General features: G+C 48.8%; 1 protein-coding gene across 4 annotated transcripts; it reads right to left on the reverse strand.

Annotated features, from left to right (window-relative positions):
* Nucleotides 1-249: 249 nt before the first annotated feature.
* On the reverse strand, nucleotides 250-26,665 carry Azin2 (antizyme inhibitor 2). 4 transcript variants are annotated; one of them, XM_051188863.1, is made up of 10 exons: nucleotides 26,519-26,657; nucleotides 26,301-26,421; nucleotides 24,123-24,296; nucleotides 16,183-16,355; nucleotides 15,175-15,309; nucleotides 14,385-14,550; nucleotides 12,636-12,798; nucleotides 11,196-11,308; nucleotides 2,278-2,492; nucleotides 250-593 (listed from the first exon to the last, which is right to left on the reverse strand). In XM_051188863.1, the coding sequence occupies exons 4-10, from the start codon at nucleotides 16,347-16,349 to the stop codon at nucleotides 458-460; spliced, it is 1,095 nt and encodes a 364-aa protein (XP_051044820.1). In that variant the 5' UTR covers nucleotides 16,350-16,355; nucleotides 24,123-24,296; nucleotides 26,301-26,421; nucleotides 26,519-26,657; the 3' UTR covers nucleotides 250-457. The 4 variants fall into 4 exon arrangements, with proteins under 4 accessions (XP_051044820.1, XP_051044818.1, XP_051044819.1 ...); XM_051188861.1 differs by lacking the exon at nucleotides 26,519-26,657 and adding an exon at nucleotides 25,626-25,819 and having other exon boundaries at nucleotides 26,301-26,427; XM_051188862.1 differs by lacking the exon at nucleotides 26,301-26,421 and having other exon boundaries at nucleotides 26,519-26,665.
* Between the last annotated feature and the right edge of the window lie 583 nt (nucleotides 26,666-27,248).

Below are 27,248 nucleotides of genomic sequence, written 5' to 3' on the forward strand. Positions count from 1 at the left end.
GCTGAGGTGAGGAACAGGTTTCTACATGCCAGTCTCTCTCAGCCTTGCCTAGGTTGCTTTGTGAATAATTCCACTGAAGAATTTTTAAAAAACTAAATATTTATTTGCTTCATATTTACAAAGGTGGGGAGGAGACTAAGAGAGACCCCAAGCATGCATTCACGCGCACACGCGCGCGCGCACACACACACACACACACACACCAAGCCTGACTGGCCAGGCCCCTCACATTGCAGAGGCAGACACGGCTGGAAGGGACAGGATTTATGTTGCATACTTGAACTACAGCGAGTGTAAGACTGGTCCTATTTACAGGGCAGAAACACTACAGGTGGAGCGTGGGGGTGGCAGAGCGAGCACCAGAGTCCTGGCCAGAGGGTGCCAGCTTGCCACCTTGCCCACCTCTCCCGAGGCATCTCCTTGGCCCCGCTGGGGTTTTCTGGGAAAACAGGCCCGCTCACATGATGCTTGCTGGGGTGAAGACAGGGCCCACACACAAGGTGTCTGTGATCTCCCAGCCGCAGGACAGAGGTTTGCACACATCCTCAGCATCCTGGTCTTCTGCGGGCAGCAGTTGCCCTCGAAGCGCTTCCCTGAGAGCAAGAGACAAATGGTGAGGGCAGCCAGCATGGGGACAGAGGCCCAGAGCTTCCTGTGACCCTTGCCTCTGTAGTCCTGGCCTCATTACACACAGGATTCTCACCTGAGCCCTAAGCCCATTCAAGGGCAAGGACATTGGAGGCCTGTAGCCCTTGTCCCTACTGTTTCTCCCCTGTGGTTCACACCACTAAATAAAGCAAAGGTACTCATGTTTGTTGAGATTTTCTGTGCATCTGACATTGTGCCAACCACATTTACCCCCACCCCACCCCCGCCTTAACTTCGTTCTCCAAAAACCACTGTAGGAAAACCAAAACATCTCTATTTTCCCAGAGGAAACGGAGACTCAGAAAGAAGCAGCCTGCTCGACTGCTCCCTAACAGGTGGGGAGACCAGCTCTTATCTCCACACCCCCACCCAGATTTAGGGCTTAAAAAAATAGCCCATTGCCTGCCCCACCCCAACTCCACAAACTGGCTGTTATCCTCTGTCCCCATGGGACGAGCAATCCCATCATCTGACCAGCTGCTCCAGCCTACACCCAGTCCGGCCCCGCCAAGCCCAGCTCCTAAACAGCCCACTCATCCCTGTCTCTCGCTGGCATCCGCCATGGTCACTGACCTACACCAGCCCCTCCACAGAGACACTGTATAGACAAACTCATATTTCCAAAAGGCAGACTCTCCTGCACCTCCAACGCATCCTGCCACACTCACGGTCCATGAGAATGGCCCCTGTGCGTCCCCAGTGTCCACTGTGACATCCCCATAGGCCACCATGGCAGCTCTCACACATCCCTTCCCAAGTGCTGCACCACGCGTGTTATCTACCCTCACTGACTAATTCCTGCTCAGCACCCAGGTTCGACACATTGGGACACCGAGGAGCCCTATTCGTATTGTAGACGCCTCTCCTTGACACCAAGGGTTCATCGCCTGCTGTCCTGCCCTCCAAGCCCTGCCGTAGACTGACACCCACTGTGCGACCTCTGGAAGTGACACTGGCCCTCAGTTTTGTGCGGCAAAAGGAAGGAATGTGAACACAGTGTCCAACACGAGGTCTGGCACGAGGATTCGTGGGTATTGGTGATCTCCGCCTCACATACTTCTCACCTCGTGGGACACAGATGGGACTGGCATTACTGCCCCTTCCCAGATGGAAAGCCAGAGGGTCTTTCCCAGGATACAGAGCTGCCACCTCCACCCCACATCTGCTCACATGCTCCCTCCTGCACCCACAGCTGGAACGGTCTTTAGAAAACACTGACTGGACTAGACCAGACCATGCTTCACACCTGTCCTTGCTCTCTGAGTCCTTCACTCCGCCTCCAAAGCCCCCCCCCCCCCCCGGTGTGGCCCTGCCTCCCTCTACAGTCACAGGCAACCTCAACTGTGGAATACACCCCATTTCTTTCACCACTTGCCCGCTGCCCCTCAGCTCAGGGAGCAGGCTGGGACCCTTAGCCAGCACAGCGCCAGCCATAGGACTGTGAGCCCCCTATGTGGCCCAGCCTCACCTGTGACCATGGCCAGGTGCCCATTACAGGACTTACCTAGGCAGCCAGCAGCAGCTCCTGATCAAACAGGATTCCAAAAGAGCAGCTTCCCAGCTCTGTCTCCCTACTGCTTCTGCCCAGCTTGGCTCCCTCACCCCACTTCACAGCGGGGACCCCCTTACCAGGCTAGCCGGGACATGGCATAAGTGATTCTGTAGGCCTGGGTCCCCCCGAGGAGGGACTTTGTGTCCATGGTGTAGGCACCCATGTTGTCAAAGACCAGCCAATCCCCTACGTGTAGTTGCGGCAGCCACAGGCCCTCAGCCACACGGTTGGAACCACCAACTGCTGGCCCCCACAGGCTGCTGCTGTACAGGGGTTGATCCGCAGCTGGTTTCTGTAAGAGAGAGGAGCACGCCTCAGCCCCACAGACAGGCCACACCCTTAGCACTTCCTCCCTCAAACCTGCCAGAGCTCCCAAAGCCAACACGATGGACTGGACTGGGCGGCATTTAAGGGCTCTCCGACTTCTACACTCTAATCCAGCTTCCACACTAGCTGTGGGACTTTGGGCAAGAACATAAAGATCTCTCTGTGCCTTTGTTTACACATTTTTTTTTTTTTTTTTTTTTTTTTTTTTTGGTTTTGCGGAGTTTTTGTTTTTTGAGACAGGGTTTCCCTGTGTAGCTTTGGAGACTGTCCTGGAACTAGCTCTTGTAGACCAGGCTGGTCTCGAACTCACAGAGATCAGCCTGCCTCTGCCTCCCGAGTGCTGGGATTAAAGGCAGCACCACCACCACCTGATACGTATTTGTAAAACAGGAATGCATAGTGCCTGCCTTACAGGACCACTAAGAGGGTAAATGAGTCCGTGCACGCAGAACATTTAACACCAGCTGGCAGAGGACATGTGTCCTCAGCGTTCACACTCACACGACAATTACTGCTGTCGCCGAGTGTGTGCTCCCACTGCACTGGCCACTTTCAGGCCTGGACTGCATCCACACTCCTGCAGCCCTTCCTTCCCACACACTCATTCCCGGCCTCTCTTCCAGTCCAGCCCTGAAGTGTCCTCTTCTAGGATGCTTGGCCTGGAGACAGCGACCAGAAGCCCACAGGAGAGTAAGACTTGTCGGACTCAGATCCTAACCCAACAGACAATCCCTGGGTGGCCTGGCAGAGACTCCAGAGAGCCCATGGGTCAAGCACACTGATTCCCATTTCAGGGAACTGATGTTCTGAAGGCTAAGGATTTGCTCAAAGGCAAGTTCATTTTTTCTCTTTCCTTCTTTCTCCCTAGCCCCCACCCACGAGGCAGGCTGTCACTATGTAACAGCTCTGGCTGCCCTGGAACTTACTCTGTATACCAGGCTGGCCTTGAACTCACAGAGATCCCCTGCCTCTGTGTCCCAAGTACTGGGATTAAAGGTGTGTGCCACCACCATCTGGCAAAGGCAAGCTTCTTTCTTAAATGATTTCCCATTGGAAAAGAAATCTGTGACAGTCCATCTCTGGACAACCAAAGAGAACAATTCCGTCACAATTTAGGGCTTCTGCTGGGCAGGTCCTGGAAGAGGGGTCACAGCCAAAGGAGAAACATGGTGGCCTCCCTGGCCCCTTGCTCGGCCTGCTGCAGCAATGGCCCCATGCCAGCTACCTCTACTCCTCAGTTACTCTCCAGCAAACCCTGCCTCCCCTCCCCCACACCCTGCTTTCACCTCAGATCTTCCCTCCAAGTCTGCTGTGTTTCCTTTAGGTCTGGACAAGACATCCTAAGCTCCCAGAAGTTCCACACCCCCAGAGGCCCACCTTTACAGTACTTTCTACTGGTAACAAAACACTCCAGACAGAAATGCTGGAGCCTGTCTTCCCACAGAGTGAATTCTGTAAACTGAGGACCAGTGCCCAGTATCTTCCTGGCCCTCATGCTCCACGGTCTGCCCCTGACAGGTGCTATTTTCAGATTCTGTTAACTAATGAATGCCTGTGAGTGAATGGCATTTATGGGGACAAGAAAAACAGGTGAAATCAACAGAAGTCATCAAAAGGGTCTGGGAGGAAGCGGTGAGGGCCATCAGAAGAAGAAAGGCCTAGCAGAAAGAGGCATGGTTTCCATATGCAGAAATAAGGTTCACATGGGTGACAAAAAATAACAAGCAATCAGTCCTATCGATAAAGAAAAGCACACATAGTTATCAAGGTCCAGGATAAGAGCTATCCTGTATTTGTGAGTTCCTTAATTCAGGGAGCATTTATTGAGCACCTGGAATATACTAGACTCTGATCTAGGGTCTACAAACCAGTCAGCAGGAATGAGCACAAAAAAAATTAAATTATGGAGGAGATTAATATATCCTTGTCAGTTCAGCTTTTTCCATATGTATGTATTGTTGTTGTTTTGTTTTAGTTTTAGCTTTTTTGGTTTGGTTTGGTTTAGTTTTCAAGAGAGGGTTTCTCTGTGTAACAGCTCTGGATGTCCTGGAGCTCGTTTTGTAGACCAGGCTGCCCTCAAACTCTCAGAGATCCACCTGCCTCTGCCTCCCGAGTGCTGGGATTAAAGGCATGCGCCACCACCGCCCAGCTTTATATTCTTACTTACACAACTTTGTAATAAGAGAATATAGCCTTGATTGGTTGCTCTGAACTCCCCAGTCTCTAGAAAACATGAAGCTGATGAGCTAAGTCCTGAGGATGGGTGCATCCACAGGACCTTTGTGAAGCCAACCTTTAAAAGCTCCTCCACAATAAAAAGAAAAGACGCCGTCTGGATAAGTTAGCATCCAAGTTTAAAAACAGACAAGAAAACAGCTATGCGTGTGAGGCTGTGTCAAAGGCACACACTCTACCACTGAGCCACACATGCAGCCCTTTTTATTTATTTTCAAAGAGGCCTCTCATAATTGTTCTGTCTCTCGCTCTATTCTGTTCTATTCTATTCTCTTCTATTCATTCATCTTTCTGTGGGACTAGGCATTGAATCTAAGCCCAGCACATGCCACACAAGCGCTCTACCACTGAACTGTACCATCTCTCTTCCTTCTGTATATTTGAGATGGGGTCTCCCTCAATTATCTGAGCTGGCCTTGAACTCACTCTGTAGCCCACATGGGCCTTGGACTTGATGTGTGAGCAAGACTGTCTCAGAAATAAAAAATAAATAATAAGATGGTAGGGGATGGGTGGGGATGTGGCACATGAGGCCCTGAGTTCAGATCTTCAACACACATGTACAAAGCTGGACATGGCACCACATGCCTGGAAACCCAGTGCTGGGAAGGCAGAGATGGAAGGTCCATGGTCAGCTACTCTTGCTGAAGCAGTGGGTGCCTGGCTAATGAGACACCTCATCTTAACAATGGAATGGGGTACATGGAAAGATGGGGTACATGGCCTTGATGGGGCCTTGTAAGTTTTTTAAGTAAATAACTCCCACACTATATATAATAGTCAAAAACTTTTCAATGGGAAAAATAAGTGGGATGGGTAGCACACAAAAGCAGAGTGGGCCAGAACAGACCTGTGATCAGAATCCTATGTGTGGATGTATAGGCAGAGGTCTGACAGGAAATTTCAGCTAATCAAGTTCATCCTTATAAACGAAAGAATTGCCATCAGTAACTGAGAAATTTACCCCTGAATGGGAAGGAGGGGGTAAGATGCACAAAGTCCATCTCTACCTTTATCATCACACAGAAAATGCATGTCTTACAACTCAAAATCAATGTCTAGGACATGCCAAGCTGGCATTCAGCTGCCTGTTACAGATTCTAGCCCCTCCACGGGGAGCCCAAACTCTATGGAGATATGCCAGAATAGTCTCACCTGGAACCAAAAGTGACTTCAGGAGTCAAAGGTCAGCCTCCTCACTTTCCAAAGAAAGAAACCAGAGTGGCAGAATTCTGAGTTACTGACCTGCCTAGGACTGACTACTCTGCCGCTATGCAGCAGGCAGAGCTGGGTCTTGAACGTGTGTTTTCTGGCTCTGAATCCAAAGACTTCTGTTATCATTACTATTTTATATATCATGAGAAGTGTTGTCAACAGCTATAGAGTGGGGTATATATATATAAAATGAAATAAAGCATTGCATTACAGACATGCCTATCTACCTAGAAAAAAGCCTGAAATGTGGCTGATAAGGTGGCAAGTAAGTGAAGGCATGTGCTGCCAAGCCTCACAGCCTAGGTTCAAGCTCTGGGACCCACATAGGGAAGGGAGAACCAACTCCCACAAGTTGACCTCTGACCACAGAGAGAGAGAGAGAGAGAGAGGACAATTCGAAGGAGCCAGTTTTTCCTTCCACTATGTGGGCTCTGGAGACTGAACCTAAGTCAACAAGCATGGCAGTGAGTGCCTTTACCCTCAATTACTAACTTTAAATGTAACAGTTCTTTATGTTGCGTGCAGCCAGGCTGGACACCCTGTCTTCTCACCTGCCATTTGCGAAGGCTATCTCCTTGTGCTGTTGGCCCAGCTTCTCATCTTGCGTTCCAATTCTCCACTTCTTCCCTGTTTTCAGTGTGCTTGAACGCTGACCATAAGTCTAACACTCATGTTTTTCATTTCTAGTGATCCTTAGTTGTAGAGGGCCATGGGACTGCACAGCAGTGACAACTGTATTTAACAAGTCAACCCACTAGACATTGTTGGGGAGTCCTACTTAGCAAAACCAACTCACCAGACATTAATGGGAACCCCACTTGGCAAAGCTGTGAGGCTATTGACTGGGTGACTGGTTGTTCCTGTAACTTTCTCAGGTCTCACTGCTATGCCTCCCTAATAAGAACAGCTGTGGGGTTCTTTCCACAGCCCTTTGGTGGTGTGTTTCATACCAGTTGGGCACACATATAGCTGTGGATAGTCAGGAAGATGAATTCTGCTTAAACTGTATAATTCTGATGAATATAAATAGTAGGATATTTATATTATTCAGACTGGCATAGGATCTTCAATCACAAAGACAGCCTTTTACATAGACAAGCTAACTTAAGATGTCAGAGAAAATTAAAAGCAGATTGGTTGCCCCATAGACAAGTACATGAGGTCATTTTCACAGGTATTATTTTGCTAATTCAAGGCTAGAGTAAGAAGCAACGTTAGTTTGCATGCACTCCCTAACCTCAGGTTCAGTCAACTGTTTCCTTACTCCTGGAAACCCTCGCCAACTTAGAGCTACGTGTTAGGCCACTTGCTCACTGGCCTGTCATTGTGACATTCCTAACCTGAGAGACACTACATGACTTAAGATGTGTTATGAGTATGGGTCAGGCCCTGAAAAATAACTCACAATTGGCCAGAGTCTGGCTGTGAGAGAAGCAGAGGAAAAAGGCAGAGAGTAAGAACAGGGGAGAGGCGAGAGGGTGGCGAGGCAGAGAGTAAAGAAACAGCCACGCAAGAGCAGCTGAGGCCGAGGGCCGAGACATGCAGGGGAAGGCTGCTGTGAGAGAGACGTGGGAGAGTTCAAAAAGAAAAAGAAGCATGAGAAAAGTATGAGTGAATAAATGAGTGAGAGAGTGAAGAATCATGAGTACTGTAAAAGGGTATGCATATGTGAGTGTGTGTGAGGAAGCTGTGTAAAAGCTGTTGCTACACAGGAGAGCTCTGCCTAGAAACTGTCTGAAGTGCTGTATGGTGAATGAGCCCCGCGAATGAGGTGTATAGCTATGGCTGCGTGGACATTTGTGACTGTAACTGAATATAGAAATATGTAACTGGGCAGGAGAGAGATGTCTGTATGTAAAGAGAGACTGTCTACAAAGAGCCCATTGAAGCCGAAGTAAAGGACAAGGTCACTATCAGGAAAGTGTGTGTTTGTTCCTTTCTTCTTAGGTTGCCAGCAGAAACTGTGTGTGTTTTCTTATTTTTCCCCTCAGATAGAAAAGTCTAGTAACCCTCAGATAAGAGTCTTTCCCAACATTCTGAGGCATTCTCTTCATTACTCTGGAGTGGATGGGGGGGGCTGAACCCCATAGTCAGCAACACTTAGTCCCTTTAAAATGTGTTTATTAAATTGATTTTAACTTTTTTTTTGCATGTTAGTGTGTGTAGGTGTGAGAGAGAGAGAGACTCTCATGTAGCCCAGGGTGGCCTCAAACTTGCTATGTAACTGAAAAGTACCTTGAACTCCTCCTGATCCTCCTGCCTCCACACATGCTGAGATTATAGTGTGTGTGTGTGTGTGTGTGTGTGTGTGTGTGTGTGTGTGTGTCTATATGCACATGGAGTAGAGGTCAACCTCTGGTGTCACTCTTCAGGAGCCATCTACCTTGGATTTTGAGACACAGTCTCTGTGGGAATTTGAATGAGAATGTCCCTATGGGCTCATATGTTTGAGTGCATGGGCCCCAGTTAGCAGAACTGTTTGGATTAGAAAGTGTGGCCTTATTGGAGGAGCTGGGTCACTGGGAGAGGGCTTTGCATTTCAAAAACCCATGGCTAGCCCAGTCTCTTTCCTCTCTTCTCCTTCTTCCTTTCCTCCCTTCTTCTCTCCCTCTCTTCTTCCCTCCCTCCTTCCCTTCCTCCCTCCTTCTCTTTCTTCCTCGTGATCAGGATTAAAACTCTCAGCCATTGCTCCAACACCATGCCCATCTGCTTCCTACCATGATGATCATGGACCTACCCTTTGAAACTGTAAGCAAGTCCCCAATTAAATGCTTCATTTTATGAGTTGCCTTGGTCATGGTGTCTTTTCACAGCAACAGAACAGTGACTAAGACAGTGTCTCACTGGGACCTGGGGACTTGATGATCAGACTAAGTTTAACTGGCTAGTAATCCCCAGGGCTCCACTTGCCACTGTCCCCCCAACTGCTGGGATTACAAGTGTTTTCTTTTGTTTCTTTTTAAATGGGTCAGGTTTGCATGCATGTGTAACAAGCACCTTGTCAGCTGAGCTATTCCTTCAATACCTAGATGAACTTGTTACATATAAACATCTTAAATAGTCATTGAGTTGTCTAAAATAGCATCTATTCTAGTATTTCCTAAATAGAAATACAATTGGGTAGGAGGAGGGAGTACTTGGTGATTTTATGAGAACCTTGGGGTAAGATTACATTTTGTTTTAAAAAGCCATTGACAGAACTGGAGAGATGGCTCAATGGTTAAGAGCACTTGTCTTCCAGAAGACCCAGGTTTGGTTCCAACCACCCCATAGCAGCTAACAACAGTCTGTAACTCTGGTTGCTGGGAATGCAATGCCCTCTTCTATCCTCTGCAGGCACTGCCTGCATATGGCACCCATGTAGAAAATAAAAATAAGTATATCTTTGTTAAAGCATTGGCATCAAAGGAGACAAACAACACAATAAAAAATATCTATATGAAAGCAATAGTAATGTATGTCATTTCAGATGAGAAGGCCACAGAACTTGCTGTGAAAAGGGTACACGTGGTAACAGCATGTAAGATAGTGGGAAAGAGACCTGGAAATATGTAAGCAAGGAGACTCATTTTAGGGACTCATTAGAATATCATTCTTAAAAGTACTTCCATCTTAACAATGTCAAATGAGCCAGCCATGCAGGAGTCATTCTAACAGAGAGGATATGCATGGAAGGAAGCATGAATAGGAATAACAAAGGCTCCACAGTGCCTGAGTGGCCATGATGCAGAGATGGTGAAGGGAGGTCCTCATTTTACAGGATGAGGCAGATGAGTAAAACATGACCCCACCCCCAAGGGCTCAGGCCCTTCCACCTTACGACACTTTACCCCTCCAAGGCCAGTTTTCCCTCTTTAAAATGAGATCGATGACTTGTACCTTAAACGATTCTTAGAAAAATTAAGAGTAATGACCCTCGAAATGTTCAACACTGTCATAAGTACATGATCTCAACTGTCACCAATACATAAGTGACACTGGCAGCAATGAAGCACTGTGTGCATACAGTGGGAGAGGATCTCAGACAGAGGAGGAGCCTGGATGATGGGCAGAGGAGCTTTTTTTTTTTTTTTTTTTTTTTTTGAAACTTCCTTTCAACTTTAAGTTGCCTACACGTTTCCAAAGTCTATTTGATTCCAGCAATATACACAAGGGGTTATAAATAGGTGAGGGGGGCATCTGAAAGTGGGGGTAGGATATGGGGATGTGGGGAGACTTAAGAGTAGGGGAATGAAAATAGGCATGATTACAACATGTGATTTACATGTATGAAACTGTCAATGAATAAATAAAACGTTTTTTAAAGTAGGCAATGGGAACTGGAGGTGGCCAGCCTGGCTCCAAAATCTGCCACAAGAATACAGAATGCAGCGGGGTGTTGGTGGAGCAAGCCTTTAATCCCAGCACTCAGGAGGCTGAGGCACATGGATCTCTGTGAGTTTGAGGCCAACCTGGTCTACAGAGCGAGTTCCAGGACAGGCTCCAGAGATAGATAACCTGTCTTGAAAAAGCAAAAAATAAAAAGAATACAGAATGCATCAGGAAGGCTTCCTCAGACAAGCAGATGAAACTGGGAACCATATTTAACTTTGGAACAAGACCACACAAGGCTACTGGATGAGGCAGAGATGGGCTCCCCCTGCCTGCCCTGGGGAGAGGAGAAAGGCCTGGGGGATGAGCATAGAGCAGCAAGCATGCCTGTTTCTTCCCCCACTCAGTCACACCCACTAGAGCTGCTGGGGCTCGGGTGTGCTCTGTTGTTCTTACTCCCTGCTCCTAGGAAAACCCATTACAGACAAGCTTTACTTCTTAGGGACTAACTCCAGAGTGGGGAATCACAGAAATACAACATTCTGCATGGTGAGACTGAGCAACATCTTCTCCCTTCACCCTTTCTTTCTTTCTTCTTTTTCTGGACAGGTTCTCTCTATGTAGCCTAGGCTGACCTTGAACTCATGATCCTTCAGCCTAAGCATCACAAGGATTGAGATTCCAAGTGCACATCATTACATCATTTTTATTTTTAGTGTGCACTGAACCCAGGGCCTCCTGATTGTTACTTAAGTTCACCACCGAGCTACACTACCCGCTGAGAACACAATTCAGTGATAGAGCTCAGATGTCTGAGGCCTTGGGTTTGAGCCCCAGCAGACACCACAAAGAGTTAGATAAAAACACAGGCACAGGATGAAGACACATTCACAGGGGATGGACTCACCTTCTGCAGCGTGGGGGTGGGGCAGGTGTTGTCAAACAGGACTGAGTTGAAGATCCCATAAACTCCCTCATCAAGGTGGTACACGATGGTCTTAGGGGCCGAACTGGTTTCCTCTGTGAGGAAGGGAGAGAACAGGGGCCACACAAGCAGAATGTGAGGGGCCTGGAACCAGAAGCTGGCACTACAGTGGGCTCAGTAAGGACAAAGAGGTAGACCCTGCAACAGAAGCCACTAAAAGCTGTCTTTCTGGTGATGTGGATTCACTTCTGTTTTGGGAAGACTCCCCTTGCAGCTGAGACCCAAGCCAGATCATATTCCCCTGTTTGCCTCTGAGACCCCAGTAAAAGCAGAAGAGCAGCTCACCCAAACTCAGAGCCACTTGCTCAGAGGCATGTGATAGGCAGGAGGTGTGTCAGAAAGCAGGCGGGCTAGACAGACTATCCCCCGAGTCTATAAGAGGCCAGGAGAGTGTATGGATGCATGCACACCAACTGCCCATGCTGCCTAGGGCCCCGTGCTACCAATAAACTCTCTCTGAGGAAGAGCACACCACTGTGACACTTTCCAGGTGAGGGTCCTGGAGCAGGGGGCAAAGCCCCAAATCAGATTCACTGGCACCTGTCACTTACAGGGCTCTGAGAGATCCCTATGGGAAGCTTAATCTCTCTGTAAGAGTAAAGAACGGTACTAATGCCGTGGTGTGGTCCCGGGGGCTCCCAGACATCCTGAGCTGAACTTGAAATCCAGTACTGCCCTTCACCAAGCCTGTGACCCTGACCTGATGACTTAACTACTCCCTGCCTATGTTCTGTCTCCTGTAAAGGGGATGTGAACAAATACACCGTCGTGAAGTTGTAAGAAGGATGAGCAAGGGCCTGTACTTTGAAGAGGAGACAGACGTGGGATCAAATGCAAGCTCACCTCTTGCTAACTATTAAGCAATTCACTTACATTCTCTTTAACTCCATTTCTCATCCATAAAATGGGGCCAATTAAATACTTATTCACCTGAGGTTGCTACATAAAATACCAACTCATTAGGGAATAGAGCAGTGATTCCCAACCTGGGGGTCGAATAACCCTTTCACAGGGGTCACCTAAGACGGTAAAGAACTATTATTTACATTGCAATTGCAATTCGTAACAGTAGCAAAATTACAGTTATGAAGTAGCAATGAAAGTAACTTATAAGTAACTTATGGTTGCTCCCTCCTCCATCCCCCCCCCACACAACATGAGGAAGTGTATTGAAGAGCTGAAGCAATAGAAAAGTTGAGAACCACTTGAATAAAGGGATAAAACTGTCTTTGGGGTGAGGGGAACGGACTGAAACCTTTCCCACAGCAAACACCCATTCTCCAGAAGTCCCCACCCCTGCTTAGCCTGTCACTGTCTCAGCTTCAGGGAAGAACTGGGCTCTGCTGCCCGCCTGGCACCTACCCTCCCTGCTGGGCTGGTCCAGAAGAACCTCCTTCTTGGCAACGATGTTGACAGCCACAGTGAAGGCAGAAGTCACATAGTAGCGTCCCAGCTCAGCAAGGATGTCCACACCACAGCCCTCAGGGAAGTACAGGTCCAAGGCCGAGTTGATCACAGAGGCAATCTGGTAGAGAGAGGTGTGTGCAGGACCATGTGATTTTGGAAAGAATTTGGCAGTTGGGAATAGTTAGCTAGGAAGGCCCACGGCGGAGGGCAGGGAGAGACGACTGGAGTAAAGACCTAGTGGTTGTACAGCTCACTTGCCTACATAATCCCACATACAAGGGAATTCTTTCCTGTAATGTTCGCTGCTCTGATTCCAGATTCCCTGGCATGGATCGTTCCTTCATAAACAACCAGCTTGCTAAAGAGCAGGTTAGGTCCCAGAAAGGGACATGCAGACCCTTTCATTCTTATGCAAACACTGTTCTTTTCTGTTTTTTTTTTTTTTTCTTTTTTCTGTTTTTTCTAGGCAGGGTTTCTCAGTGTAGCTTTGGAGCCTGTCCTGGAACTAGCTCCTGTAGACCAGGCTGATCTCGAACTCACAAAGATCCACCTGCCTCTGCCTCCTAAGGTTAAAGGCATGTGCCACCAACATCTGGCTCAAACTATTCTTAATGTTATATATACAGTCGGGTTGTTTGAGTTTGGGGTTGTCATTGTTGTTTTGTCTTTATGGGAGAAGGGTTGGTTATTTGATCTAGGGCCTTGAACTTCTGACATGCTTACATCCACCTTCCAGGTGCTGGCATCACAGACATGCAATACCATCTCCATGCCATATACAGCCTGTCACACTCAGTGGACTCTGAAGATCCTGCTGTGTGAATACATGTTTTCAACACACTCCAGCCAATCTAGCAGCAGGAAGTCCACTAGATTTCTGCATGTGCAAGGTTGTAATTCTCCACTTTGAGGCTAATTCCTGAGCATCTGGAGTCTTTTCAGGTCCACTTCCTACATACAGACAGAGACTACAGAAGTATTGTACTACTGAAGATATGCATCCCAGCCAAGTGGTAGTGGAGGACGCCTTTAATCCCACTTGGGGGGGTAGAAGCAGGTGAATCTCTTCGTTTCAAGCCAGCCTGGTCTACAGAAGTGAGTTCCAGGACAGCCAGGGCTACACAGAGAAACCCTGTATTAAAAATCAATAAATAAATTAATAAGAGAGCGTGAAAGTTGAAAAAACAAGAGGAGGAGGAAGAGAGAGAGAGAAAGAGAGAGAGGCACGCCCCTAGGGTCAGAGTGGGAATCACTATGACACATTTGTGTTGCCCTTGGCTCACAGGTGGGAGGATTTATACACCTGGAGCAGAACAAAAGCTGGTTTTCCTTCCCAGCCCTATTCTCCAGGTTTTTTGTCAGCTCATTGGAGGGTGAATAAAGCGCACATACTCAGATCATCAGAGGGCTCATAGCATATGTCTTGGCTGAACCTCTAAGGAGCCTAGCTAAGTGCATGGCTGGAGTCAAACAAAGTGTGGGGTGCAGTCAGCTCTGCTGTGGACTCCGGAAGTGGCATAAACTCTACAGGCCCAGCTGAGCCACAGCACAGAGTTAATAAGTAGCAATAAAATCCAGGAAAGCACTAAGCCCAGTGTGACACACAGGCCAGATGGACCATACAGTGGGCTCCCTATGCTTGCTATGCCCCTCCCCACCACAAAATGGCCTCCAAGCCATCTCTGACCACACCCAATTAATTACCTCTTCAAATCTCACTTTGGCTCCCTCTAAGCCAGGAAAACCGCCACCAAGGTCCAGAATGTTCATCGTGTGGCCCAGCTCGGCACCCATTTGAAACACGAGCCGGGCATCCGCGATGGACTGGGCGTAGGCCTGAGGGTCAGGACAGCCACTGCCAATGTGGAAACTGGGAAGGGAAGAAAGGTCTTGGCTTACATACATGGTCCAGGTGTCCCTGTGTTACAGATACAATGACTGAGGACCAGAATATCAAAAGGACTACACAGGGTCATGTGGTGAACTAGGCATTTCTCCCATCCCTTCACATTTCCCTGGAGAGAACCTCCTGGAATGAGAGCTGAGGTCCCAAGGTACCCAGATCAGGATACACCAGGTATCAGTGATCATGTGGCCAGGGCAAGTTACTAGGCTTGTCTTGTTAAATCTCGCCATCTACAGACTGGGGGAAAATCCTTACTGTACAGGGCGTGGGATAAAACCTGCGGTACTCGGCATGGAACACAAAGCACTGGATAGAGGAAACTGGAGAAGTGGTCACAACTATACCCTTTCCTTGCATGGAAAGAAACCGCTCCCGAGCGGGACTACAACCTCCAGCTCACGGGCATTCAGGACTCTCTCAAAGCCTTGTCTGTGGGAGGAACCTCCCGGGATCAATCCTGCTGGGGACTGTGGGAGGTGTCTGGTATTGGGACTCCAGGCCCAGGGGCAAGCTCTGATAGAGGTCCAGGACGTCCATAATTAGTTCCTGGGAAAGGGAGTGGGCAGGGTGCTGGCTCCCAGTGCACACCTCACACCCACCACCTCCACGTGGCTCTTCTTGGCGTTTTCAAGCAGATGTCTGCAGGATTTCAGCGACGCTCCGAACCTCAGGCTCAGGTGACTCAGAGAGTGGGAGTCCTGAGTAGCAATGCACAGAACCATCCTGTGAAGAAACGTAACGTCCCTGTTGAGTGACCCCGGCCTGCCACACCCAGCTTCTCCTCTTTGGACTAATGAGCTGGGAACCACTAAGCTGAGAGGCCAGAGCCCACAGCCTTCCTAGGTCACCCTGCACTGCCAATCAGCCTCTAAGTTACCTGCTGGGTCCAGTTCTCATCTGCCCACCACACCCAGGCAGCTCAGGTCTTCCCAATCAAGTCCATATCTGGGCAGTTTTCCTAAGTTTGCAGACAAATCACGCAAGAGGGAACCATGTGTCAAACAAATTCCTAAGGGAAGTCCTGAAACATGCGGGGTGTTGTGCTTTGGAGGAACCAGAATGGTCCCTGGATATCCTACTATTCCCTCAGACTCCTCTCTGGATGCCTAGAGTGCCAAGGGCTATTAACAGTCAGTCAGAGCAGAATATCTATTCCTGTTCCCTCCCAGAAACCATGTGCACCGTCCCCTCCTCCATAACCAATACTACTTGTCCCTCGCCCGTTGTATAAGGTACCATTGTATAAGGTATATTCAAACAAACATTTCTGGACATCCCTCGGATGATCCACGCTGTTCCCAACACCAACATATTTGCTTGCCTTGGTTGTTTCTGCCTCCCCAAATTTCCCTCAAGATCCACTTCAAATGTCATCTTTCCTGAAGTTGTGACCTCTACAATATCTTGGGCCTTTTCTACCGAGGGCTGTAACAGTTCTGCCCTGGGTCCTGTCCAGGAGTACCACCCCATCCTCCCGTAAGTGCGGTGAGGTCCAAAGAGCATCCAGGATGGGGACCTCTCCCCAGCTCTCCACTCCTTCTCCCTCCACCCTCACCCATCAGCCCAGCCTCCCTGCAGAAGTGGTCCTCGGCTTACTTGGCACTGGGGTGGCTCTTGACCACCTTGGCCAGCTCCACGTCATTGTCGAAGCTCAGCAGCCTCACCCCATGCTGGGCAGCATACTTGATCTGTGCAATTTGCTTACAGGGGTTGGCACAGATGATCTTACTGGCAGGGACACCGATATGCTGGACCAACTCCATCTCTGCCTGTGAAGTTCCAAAGGTAGTAGTAAGGAGGCCCCAGGCCTGCTGGCCTGTGGAGCCCAGGGATGAGGGGCAAACTCCACTATACACTGGGGGTCAACATGAGAGGGACCTCTCTCTCCTTTTGCAAGACAGAGTTTCTCTATGGCTATCCTGGAACTCACTCTGTAGACTAGGCTGGCCTTAAACTCAGAGATCCACCTGCCTCTGCCTCTCGAGTGCTGGGATTAAATGTGTGCACCACTACTGCCCAGCTAGGGGGTCAGCTCTTTAAGACATCGGATGTACTCATTCTCTGATGGCAGGGCTGCCACATAACAGACACATGGGTGGCACACAGCACAATCCTGGGGAGGGGAAGGTCCCATTCATAGCAAAGATAGGCATATTTTCACATTTATTCTAACTTCCTGCCAGCAGGAAAATCTCCCATTCTAAAGCAATCAGTAGTCAAAACTTAAATGCCTTTAAAGGAAGGCATGCTGGACTAAAGAGATGGCTCAGTGGTTAAGCACACTTGCTTTTGCAGAGGACCTGGATTCAGTTCCCAGCAGCCATGTAGCAGCTCACACCCATCCATAACTCTGGTTCCAGAGGATCCTCAGCAGGCACTAGGCATGCATGTGGTACACATACATATATGTAGGCTAAACATCCATATGCATAAAAGTTAATAAACCATTCTTTTTAAAAGGCAGGGAAGCACATCTTCTAACTCACAGGCTTCAGAAAAACAGATGTTTAGTGGATGATGCTTGAAAAATAGTATGAAGAGTCCTCAAATAATGAAAAATACACAGCAACCATGATTACCTGCACAAGACCTACAAGACTGAGGCTATGAACATCTTACCCTGAGGTGGGGAGGAGCTTAGGAGGCCCCACCCCCAACCTGAGTTAATGACCTGAAGCTAAATGTGGTGGCACAAGCCTTTAGTCCCAGCAGAGGCCAATGAATCTCTGAGTCCAATATGGTCATAGTGAGGTCTAAGCCAGTCAGGGCTACATAATGAACCCTCCCCTCACAAAAAAAAAAAGGCAGTAGAAGAGGGACTAGTTGGAAAGGGCAAGAAGACCTGTGAAGTGAGAGAGGGGAAAGGGAGAGCAACAGGATGAATGTGATCAAAATACTTTATAGCTATGTATAAAAGGTCATAATGAGACTCACTATGATACAGAAACCACAGATGGGTAACATCCAGAGGACCTGAAGTCAAAGAGATAGCCATGATCCCCTGGGCAACATAACATAAATCACAAAATCAGCCTTAAACATCTGTTCCTAGATAAGACAAGGAGAATAGGATATAATTCTTTCCCTTCAGAGCAGGAAATCCTAGCATTTGTAACATAAATGAACATGGGGGGGGGGGAACAGGGGCAAGTGAAATGAACTAGACACAATACACTTCATGTAGGGTTATCTGTGTGGTGAATACATGTTTGTGTGTGTGTGCATGCATGTGTGTGTGTGTCTGTGTGTATGTGTACGTGCGTGTGTGTGCACGTACATGCATGCGTGTGTGTATGTGTGTGTGTGTCTGTGTGTGTGTGTCTCTGTTGTGTGTATCTGTGCATATGTATGTGTGTCTGTGCATGTATGTGTCTGTGTGTGTGTATGTGTGTGCATGTGTGTGCGTGTGTGTGTGTGTGTGTGTGTGTGTCTGTGAAGATGTACTTGTGTGCCCATGTGTGTGGAGGCCATGGGTCTAAACTAAGTATCTTCCTCAGTCACTCTCACTTTCTTATCCAGGGTCCCTCATGGAGCCTGAGAGCTCACTGATTGAGCTAGACCATAGCGTAGGCTATTCACCTGACATTTTACAAACCCCAGACCTCATGCTTGTATGGCAACCATTCATGTTTGCATAGCAAACACTATCAAATGAGCCATTGCTCCAGACCCTGCATTAACTGTGCGGAATCTACAAATGGCAAAGGCAGAAAAGCAGAGGTCAGAATAGTTAAGTTGCAGGGGCTGAGGAGAGGAGAAGCAGTGAGATGTCAGTCAAAGGATGCTGTTCCAGTTAAAGGGAGTAAGTTCAGGTGTCTACTGTGAAGGCCATGGGTCTTTCTGACACGCATCACCCAGCCCAAAGGCCTGTGCTGCACTGGTGTGCCGATGAATGCATTCTCTCCCCACTTTACTTCTTAGTTACTGCTTCTTCTTATTATTACATTTGTTAATTTGGAGGAATGTGTGTAGATGTCAGAAGACAACTTTCAAGAGTTGGTTCTCTCTCCTTTCCAGCCTCAGAGGTTAAACTCAGGAGGATGGATTTAGTAGCAAGGGCCTTTACCAGCTGAGCCATCTTGCCGAGCCTTATTTTTGTTTTTGACACAGGGTATGATGTACCCAAACTGGCCTTGAAATTAACTTTAAAAATTTTTGATTACTTTATTATTATTGGGTATGCATAGAACATTCAGGTGTATGGGGGGGTCGCTGTGCCATGGTGAACATATGGATGTGGGATGAAAACTCCGAGGAGCCAGACTCTCCTCCCACCACGTGGGTTGAACTAGAACTTCTTATGTAGCTGAGGATCAAACCCAGGGCTTCTGTGCATGCTAGGAATTCACTCTGTCACCGTGCTATATCCTTAGCATTTCAGGTTCTGAGTTTTGCACCGCTGAGCCTTGCCCCTGGTTCTTCCTCACCTTTACTGACCACGGCTCTCATGCCTGCTGCAGCAATGATGTAGCTGGTAATGTGTGGTGCTAAGTACCCATGTTCACTGAGCATCTGCCATAACAAGGTCCCAAATGAGATGCTTTCCACTGGGTGCTAGAAAACATTTGCTATAGCCACTGATTTCAGTTTCTTGGGCCATTCAGTCTGCACAGACTACCTAACTGCCATTGCAGAGCAGTCACTGACAACTGGTAAATGAATTAGTGGTGGTGGCTTGATTTGGCTCACCGTCCACGGTTTTCTGACCTGCCTCAGAGGCACTGTTTTGTTTAGTCTTTATAGCCCACGCAGAGGGTCTGAGAAGCTGTGCAAGGCCAGCAATTTCTTAGCACATAAGTCCACACAAATACCCATACATATGCAAATAAAAGAAACAAATGTTATGAAAAATTGCCAGGCATTGGCGGCACGGCACAGGCCTTTAATCCCAGTACTCAGGAGGCAGAGGCAGGCAGATCTCTGAGTTTGAAGCCAGTCCTGTTCCAAAGCAATACAGATAAACTCTGTCTCGAAAAACCAAAAAAGAAAAAAGAAAAAAAAAAAGAAAAGTTAAAGAGCTATGCAGCAAACAACAAAGCCAGCGGACAGAGCCAGGCATGCCTCTCCATGAATAAAGGAGTCTAGGGACAGCCAGCTTGGGAGCATGGCAGGAGAAATGAGAGCCATTTGTAGCCATCATGAGTCTGATTCTGACCCAGTAGCTTTCAGCACTAGCTGTTTACATGCATTAATTCCTGTAAGACCCATAACCATCAAGTATCAGTAGTCACTCTCTACATTACACAGAGGGGAAAGTTGAGTTCAGAGAGGTCCACCCACCGATGGTGACAGTAAGTGGCATTGAGTGGCACAAAGATCCAACTCCAGAGCTGGACTTGTGGCTGTCACAGCTCACATTCCAGTTGCAAATATGTCACCATACTAAGTCTGGGTAAATATGAAAATGTTCTCTCCCTTCAGACTCAAGGTGAAAAGAGGCAGTGGTAGCCCTATGGGGACCTGTGATTTAAATTGTGGCTATAAATATTTAAACAATAAGTGTCATTCAGGGAAGGCTTGCTCTATGTCAGACACTGCATTCCAATCTTATATACATTCTCATTTAATCTTCATAATCATCTTATGAGGTAGAAATTTGGTTTGGAAGGTTAAGCCATTAATTCAAAGTCATAGAGCTTAACTGTCAGAGCCTACACTGACAGGCACCCCTTGAGCATCTATTAATTTGCCAGGCTGTGAGAGTATTGAAGAAAACAAGTGGTGAGTAGAGTAGAAAGCTATGGAGCTTTCAGGCTGGTGGGGTAGAGGCACAGACAAATGGATGCTGACCAATGGCAGAATGGCCGGTGGATTTAAGGTATGATGATGGGAAGAGATACTGCATGCTAGAGAATGAGGAGCTCTGGATGTGAAGGACAAAGGACAACCTGAGGAGTCAGAGGGGAAAGCAGCACCCCCACTGGAGCCTTGGATGGGTCAGGGATGACAGTTTCCAGCAGAGGGAGCAGGATGAGGATGCTGGAGCAGCCTGGGTGGGGTTGGGTGCTGCTGAGGATGGGTGCAGTTGCCGAGGAACCAGGAAGCAGTGTGTGGGTTTACAGGTTATCCTGTGTGATGGAAACAACATCTTCAAGAGTTCCAAGAGACATGACAGTCAAATGTGCCTGCATGCCTGCAATACTAGCACTGTGGAGGTTGAGGCATTCAAGGCCAGTATGGACTATTACAGACCTTGTGAAAGGGAGGGGGGAGAGGGAGGAAGGGAGGGAAGGAAGGAAGAATAGAGGGAGGAAGGAAGGAAGTCAGTTTTGCATTTTAAGTAAAAGGTCTAAGTGCTTATTCTGTCCACCTGAAGAAAGGCTTCATGGGATTCTGGGGAGACTGGCCCATACCAGAAATGACCAAGCCACTCTAAAAAGGACGGAAGTGTTCTGGTGGCAAGCGAGATGATGGGTGAGGGGTGAGGATGTGAGATCGAACACTGGGTAGGCAGGGGTGAGGTGACCACTCAAACCAGGGAGGGGGCAACAGTGAGTGATTAAAGTGGCGGAGAGCTGAAGACCAAATCCCAGCAGCAGGTACAGAGGAGCCAGCACCTAGGGCCTGCATAGGGGGAGGGGAGAAGATTACACACAGGATAAATCATCTTGTGTGCCCCAAGGATGAAGGCGCACCAGAGCAGCGCTCTCTCTCTCTCTCTCTCTTCTGTGTACTTTTGAAGTCTTTCACACTGTGAATATATACTGCTGTTGGGTCTTTTTAAAAAGAATGCTTTCAGGGCTGAATACTGTTAAGAGACGATAAAGAAGAAACTTCCCCAAACCAGATTCAAATCAAATAAATTGGGCATGGTGGTATACGACTGAAGTCTCAGCACTCGGAAAGTGAAGAGAGGATCAGCCTCAGTTGCATAAGATGCTGTCTAAATATACAAAACAAAACGGTCACTGCATCACGGCTGATCCCCAAGTATCTTGTTTGAGGAAATTCTTAGGCATATCTAAACTACACAACTCTGCTGAGTTCAACCACAAGGGGGAGCACAGGAGAGGACTGGAGGATGTGTTTGTGGGGAAGAAAGCCAGGAGGGTCAGAGTACCTAGGGAGCTTGGCCTGTGCCCCTGGCCTGGCCGCTTGTTTATCCATCCAGCCCTTGCTCATGCCAGGCCTTTGGCCTAAGTCCAACAAGGCATAGCCATCGGGCATGGCCACCCACTGTGACCCACCAGGAGAGGGCAGCCTCTACCCTTAAAACACTCAGAAGGGGCGGCCAGTGATTTGGAACAGTGGTAAAACATTTGCCTTGCACATGGTAAGCCTGGGTTATAAGTGTCAGCAGCCCCCACTCAAGGAAATGCATCAAGCGATCTATGTGACCCCACCACAGGAGAGGACATTTTCACCAGCCACGCACCAGCACAGCCAGCCCTCTCCAAGCATCTTGGAAAAGACAACACCAGTAGAGGCTGAGATCACATTGCCAGACTCAAGCTGGCATCTCTGAGGGCATGATCTTGGGCAGGTGGCTCAACTTCTATGATTCACTTCCTTATATGTCAAATGTGTATTCCGGGGGACTGTCCTCAAAGTCTCAGTGAAAGAATGACCTCACAGTAAAAGAATGACCTCATGGAGCTGTTTCGAGAATAAAATGACATCATGTACAGAAAACGCCTGGCAGAGAGCCAGACCCAACAGAATGGTAGCCACTTTAAGCACACTTTCTCCCATCTTTAAGGTTTTCCTAAGCCTCTGTATCCCACAGCTCCGTTCTTTAGCGGCCACCCCCTGAAGCCAGAGGACCAAGCACCTCACCCAAGTTTCTAGAAGCAGAGGGACCTAGTCAGTGGGCTTTTGCCCTATTTTTCAAGCCTAGTTCAAGGGACCCAAAGAATCCAGCCCCTTCCCACCTCTGTAGAAAGAGCCACCACACTACAGGAGGCTGCAGGGAGAGGGAAGCCTTCTGCCTCACTGGGCTTCATGTCAGACATAGAACAAGGCATGCAAAGCACAAGCAGAGACTCCTCAACCACAAAGAGTGAACAAGAGTTAACCTTCAAGTAAAGGTGAACCTGCCCACTCCATCTCCCACTCTGTGCACACATTTTCCTTACCTGGAATCACTCTAGCCCCTTAGTCTTGGACAGGCTAGCTCTTTTTAGGGCTCTATTTACGTTACCCAGTCACACTGCTGAGCAGGGCTTAACAGGGATTCTCTTCAGAACAGCCATTACTAATCATCAAGAAAATGATGGTGTTGACATCACAAGGGGTGTCCAGCAGGCTTGCTTTCAGCTCGGGGCTTGGCATCAGCCCTAACCTCTGCCTGGAATGTTCTTCCTCTAGTCCTCCACCTGGCTTAATCTCCTGCCTCATTCAAGTGTGAATTCAAAATCTCAGGGATGCCTTCCCTGGACAACTGAGAGAGCCATTCAGCCAGGTGTGGCGATGTGAATCTGCCCAGACCCCAGCTTTTAGACGGGTGAAACTGGAGGAGAGAGAGTTCAAAGCTAGGCTGAGGTAAATAGTGAGTTCTAGACTAGCCTACACTCACAGGGACTGACACTGCTTCAAGACAAACCAAGAACAATCTTCCTACTCTACTTCCCTGCCACCTCCAATATCACATGTTTCCATTAATTTTTTAGAGAATACCATAACAGGGGGCTTTTTTTTTTTTACTGTTTCATTCACAGTTAAACTCCCACCTAGAATAGTATTTTGCTGAGTGAATGAATGAGATAGACTTAGTAAGGCTTTTAATCTAGTAAAAACAATGGACCTCGGTAAAGGAGCAGCATCTGTATTGCTCAGTGCCACACTGAGAGCCCCACCCAGACAGCCACTACTCCATTGTGGCACATGACTACAGACAGCTCTAAGCAAAGCCAATCAAAAGCCACCAGGAGGGAATTAAAAGAGCAGAAATCAAATTAGGAAGGCAGCCTGCAGCAACAGCAGCAAAACTCTGAGAGGATTAGTCTGAAAAACATAGTCACACATTAAGCTTATAAAGGAAAAAAAAATTGAATCCAACAGCATAAGAGTGGTTTTTGTTTTGTTTAATTACAAGATTAGTACCTACTGCTCTAAGACAAGACATTGTAAAACTGCTCTTAAATTTAAAAACTGTTTCCTAAATAGAAAAATTAAAATATGGGTATTTTTTAAAAAGAAGAAAAATAACCTGGTATAGTGATATATCCTAGCACTTAGGAGGATAGAAGTTAAGAGAAGCAGGACTTTGAAGCTAGCCTCAGGTACAAAGTGAGGCTAGCCTGGACTACATGAATCTCTCATAAAGAAAGAAAATATATAAATAATAAAACAGAAAGATAAATATAAAACCATCTAAAAGGTTACCCATATGCCCAGAGACACCTCAAGTTCCGTTTGGAACTTTAGAGCTGACAAGTTCCATGCTCATTTCTTCCTCCCTCCTCCCTGGAGCCCCCTCTTGTCCCAGAAGGCCATGGCCAATACAGGTCACTCCTGTCCCTGGAGTTACCAAGAGCTGCAGGGCCCCACATGGTGAGCATCAAGGTTAAGTACATGGTAGGGGTGGAGGGGCTCACCTTGTTGGCACAGCTGAAGCCCAGCCCCAGCTCAGCTAGGACCTTCAGCACGCCCAGGCTGCTGTTGCACTTGACAGCGTAAAAGGGCCGGACTCGAGGCAGATACTTCAGAAAGCAGAAGTGCTTCCTCACTACAGCACCCAGGTCAGCCACGAAGAAGGCAGCCACCTTGCCCTGCACAGCAAGAGGCGAATGGATGTGAGGCCCAGCTGCCTCTCTGCATGCGCTGTCCACAGTCCTTCCAAAGACTTGCCACCAATATCCACCCTGCTGCAGCTTCCCAAGGTTCCCTGAGGTGGAAGGCAACCTCAGGCTGACATTCAAAGCTGTGTGGCCAGCTCCAGTCCCTTCCCTCAGACCAGCTAAAGTCAACTATATCCACCATCACTTTCCCACCTCCATGCCTTCTGTTGGGTTTGGCGAGTTCCCAATCTACCACCATTCAGCCTAAATGCCACCCACATATATGTATCCTTTAGCGACCTGACTGCATTCTATTCTGCATGTCCTTTCAAAGCAGCAGAATTGTACACCCAGAAGTCTGTGCTACAAAAGGCAGACACTGTGGCTTACAATCCACTGACATCAACACACAGGTTCTCATCCCACTACCAGCCCTGCCTGTAGATGGCTGGTCCTCCCTCACAAACATGGGTGAGTCTGTGGTGAACCCTCCCTGAGACTCATTTTCCTTTTCATGCAACTTCTTTGTTTAAAATGGGTACCCACTTGGTGTCCAACACAATAATGAAGGGACAGAGAAGGTCAAGGACTTTGAAAGGGCTTGTCTCTGGAAGAGAAATAACCCTTAAGTAATTACAAGTCCCTTCAATAAATGCTAGATGGGACTTCCTACAAAATAGGTTAGTGGCCATGGAGATGGAAAATACAAAACCTGCCAGGGTCCAATTAGGAAAAAGGCAGCAGCGATGGGAGGGGCACTAGAGATTGGGGGGGATGCCCCAGAGGGCAAAGCCCAGTGGAGGCATAGCAAGACAGCACATCACATACACAGTGACCCCACTCTAGTGCAGCAGAGCTGCAAGTGTGGCTGTGAAGGCAGACTGGGTCCTGTGGCGTGGAGAACTGTAGGATTCACTTTGGAGCAGAGTTATAGGAGGTGAGGAAAATGGGAGACGGTTGTGGGGGCTTCAGAAACATGAGGGTTAACTACAAATGAGGTTCTCCCCCCCCCAAGATCCTAGAGCCCTCACAGAGCTGCAGGAGGCCTGGATGTAGCAGGGCAGAGTGGAGGATGCTGGAACCCCTAGGTTCCCAACTGGAGGACTGGGGAGACCATGTGTGTGGTGCTGATGGTGTTCGTTTCTCAAAGCAGGGAACACAGGGAGGACAGGTGTTGGAGCAAGAACCAAGAACTGGGAATTAAAGGAGCCAGTCTCATAAATATCAAGTATCCAATACCAAATGAGAGAAGGGGGGACGTCCTCCCAGAGGAGAGGGCGAGGAACCCAGCCACGACACACCCTATTCCCATCCCCTCACCGTGGTGGCCTGTGAGGCCCCCAGAGTGAGTTCCTCCAGCAGATCCCGGGTGCTGAAGCCCTCCTCCACCATCATAAAGTCCGATTCACTCAGGTAGCCAGCCATGCTGAGCAGGAGCCCAGGGGCTGGATGGAACCGCTGCCTTGGAGCGCCGCTGGCTGCCTTGGCCACCGCCTTAGAAAGTATGCAACACACTGTGGGGAAAGAGAGATGGAGGGGACAGCTGGGGAACAGGCTCGGCTGCATCCCTCACTTCCCCAGGCCTAGGTTCCCTGTCCAGTCATGCTCTGCCCCTCAGCACAAGCCTAAGAAGCTGGAGTTCGCTGGGAACGGTGATGCTGAATCTACTAAAGCCTCAATTACCACATCTGTTAAATGGGATTGCTTTGGAGTTACTTTCCAGTTCTGAAATTTGGGATTGGCAGGAAAATGAAGCGTGGGAACAGAGCTAAGAAACCTAGGTAGGGAAGTCTCGACACCTACCTAAAGGACCAAAAACAAGTTTAAGTTCCAGTCTGCTCTCTGCGGCATGACCTTGGGTTAGTTTCCCCATTTATAAGTGGTTGGTTGTGACACGCTAAAGAATGCTCTAAATGCCACCAGTGAGTTCTGTCCGCGGGACCCCTCTCTCAAGTGCAGGGCAAGGGTCCGCACCCCAGCCCCAGGCCTCCTTACCAAGCCCCGTCCTCCTTCGCGGGGGCCAGAGCCAGGCGCGCTGCTAGGGGGGATCACCGGTGACCTCGAAACTTGTGCAACACCCCGAGGAGGAGTGGCAGTTGCGGAGCCGAGGCCCCTGCTGAGAGGAGGCAAGGGGGTCCGGGGAGCAGGTCAGCGCCCAAAGCCGAGGGCGCCCGCTCCCCGTGGCTCCCCCCCCAGCCATCCCCTGCACTCGCCTTAAAACGCATTTACACGTCTTCGGCCCATAGGTCTCCCCAGCGAGTGAATCGGATCCTCGGCGCCTCCGCTCGCTCGCTCCCCCCGGCTCCGGCCCCGCGGCCTGCGGCCCGCGCGCCCAGCAGCCACCGACCCCACGCCCCGCCTTGCGCCCGCCGCTCGCTTATATAAGCCCCGCCCGAGCCCCGCCCCCCCAGTGCCCCGGCCCCGCCCTTGCCCGCTCCGTAGCCCGGGCAACCGGGTACCGCCGGCCCATTGGTCGATTCGGACATAAAGCCTTCTGCTCTGCGAGGCTGCTCCGCAAAGCTGCGCAGCTAGGCAGCTGCCTGACCGATGTCCGCACAGGTCAACGCGTGGAAATCCTTCGAATCCCAGGCATCTGCGCGGTTAGAACTGCAAGTCCTACGTCCTGGGTCTCAAAGAGTGGTTCTGGGAAACTTTTCTGTCCCTGTCTGAAGTCGTTCGCTTCCGGCTCCTCACCTGGTGAAGTTCTGGTTCCTCCGTTGGAGCCCAAATCAAATATCCTCTCCCTGTCTTACTTTGTAATACGACCCGTTTTACTTAATCGCCTTTTCCAGGCATCTTAGGCTCCCAACTCGAATACCAGCCCAAATGTGTTCAGAGAGACTTTTTTTTTTTTTTTTTTTTTTTTTTTTTTTTGTGGTTTCGCGAGTACAGGGCGATTCCTCCCTGTACTCCGGAATCCACCAGACTCCGGTGAAATGTTAC

Source organism: Phodopus roborovskii, unplaced genomic scaffold, assembly GCF_943737965.1.
Source record: "Phodopus roborovskii unplaced genomic scaffold, PHOROB, whole genome shotgun sequence".
In the NCBI taxonomy this organism is placed as follows: Eukaryota; Metazoa; Chordata; class Mammalia; order Rodentia; family Cricetidae; genus Phodopus; species Phodopus roborovskii.

Excerpts from the sequence above, each read along its gene's own strand:
- Azin2 (XM_051188861.1), bottom strand. The coding sequence starts at position 25,730 with ATGGCTGGCTACCTGAGTGAATCGGACTTTATGATGGTGGAGGAGGGC. Across the intron at positions 14,551-15,174 it reads GTGGAGGTGGTGGGTGTGAG|TTTCCACATTGGCAGTGGCT; the intron begins GTGTGCACTGGG and ends TTCCCTTCCCAG. Across the intron at positions 594-2,277 it reads GCCATGTCCCGGCTAGCCTG|GGAAGCGCTTCGAGGGCAAC; the intron begins GTAAGGGGGTCC and ends TCTTGCTCTCAG.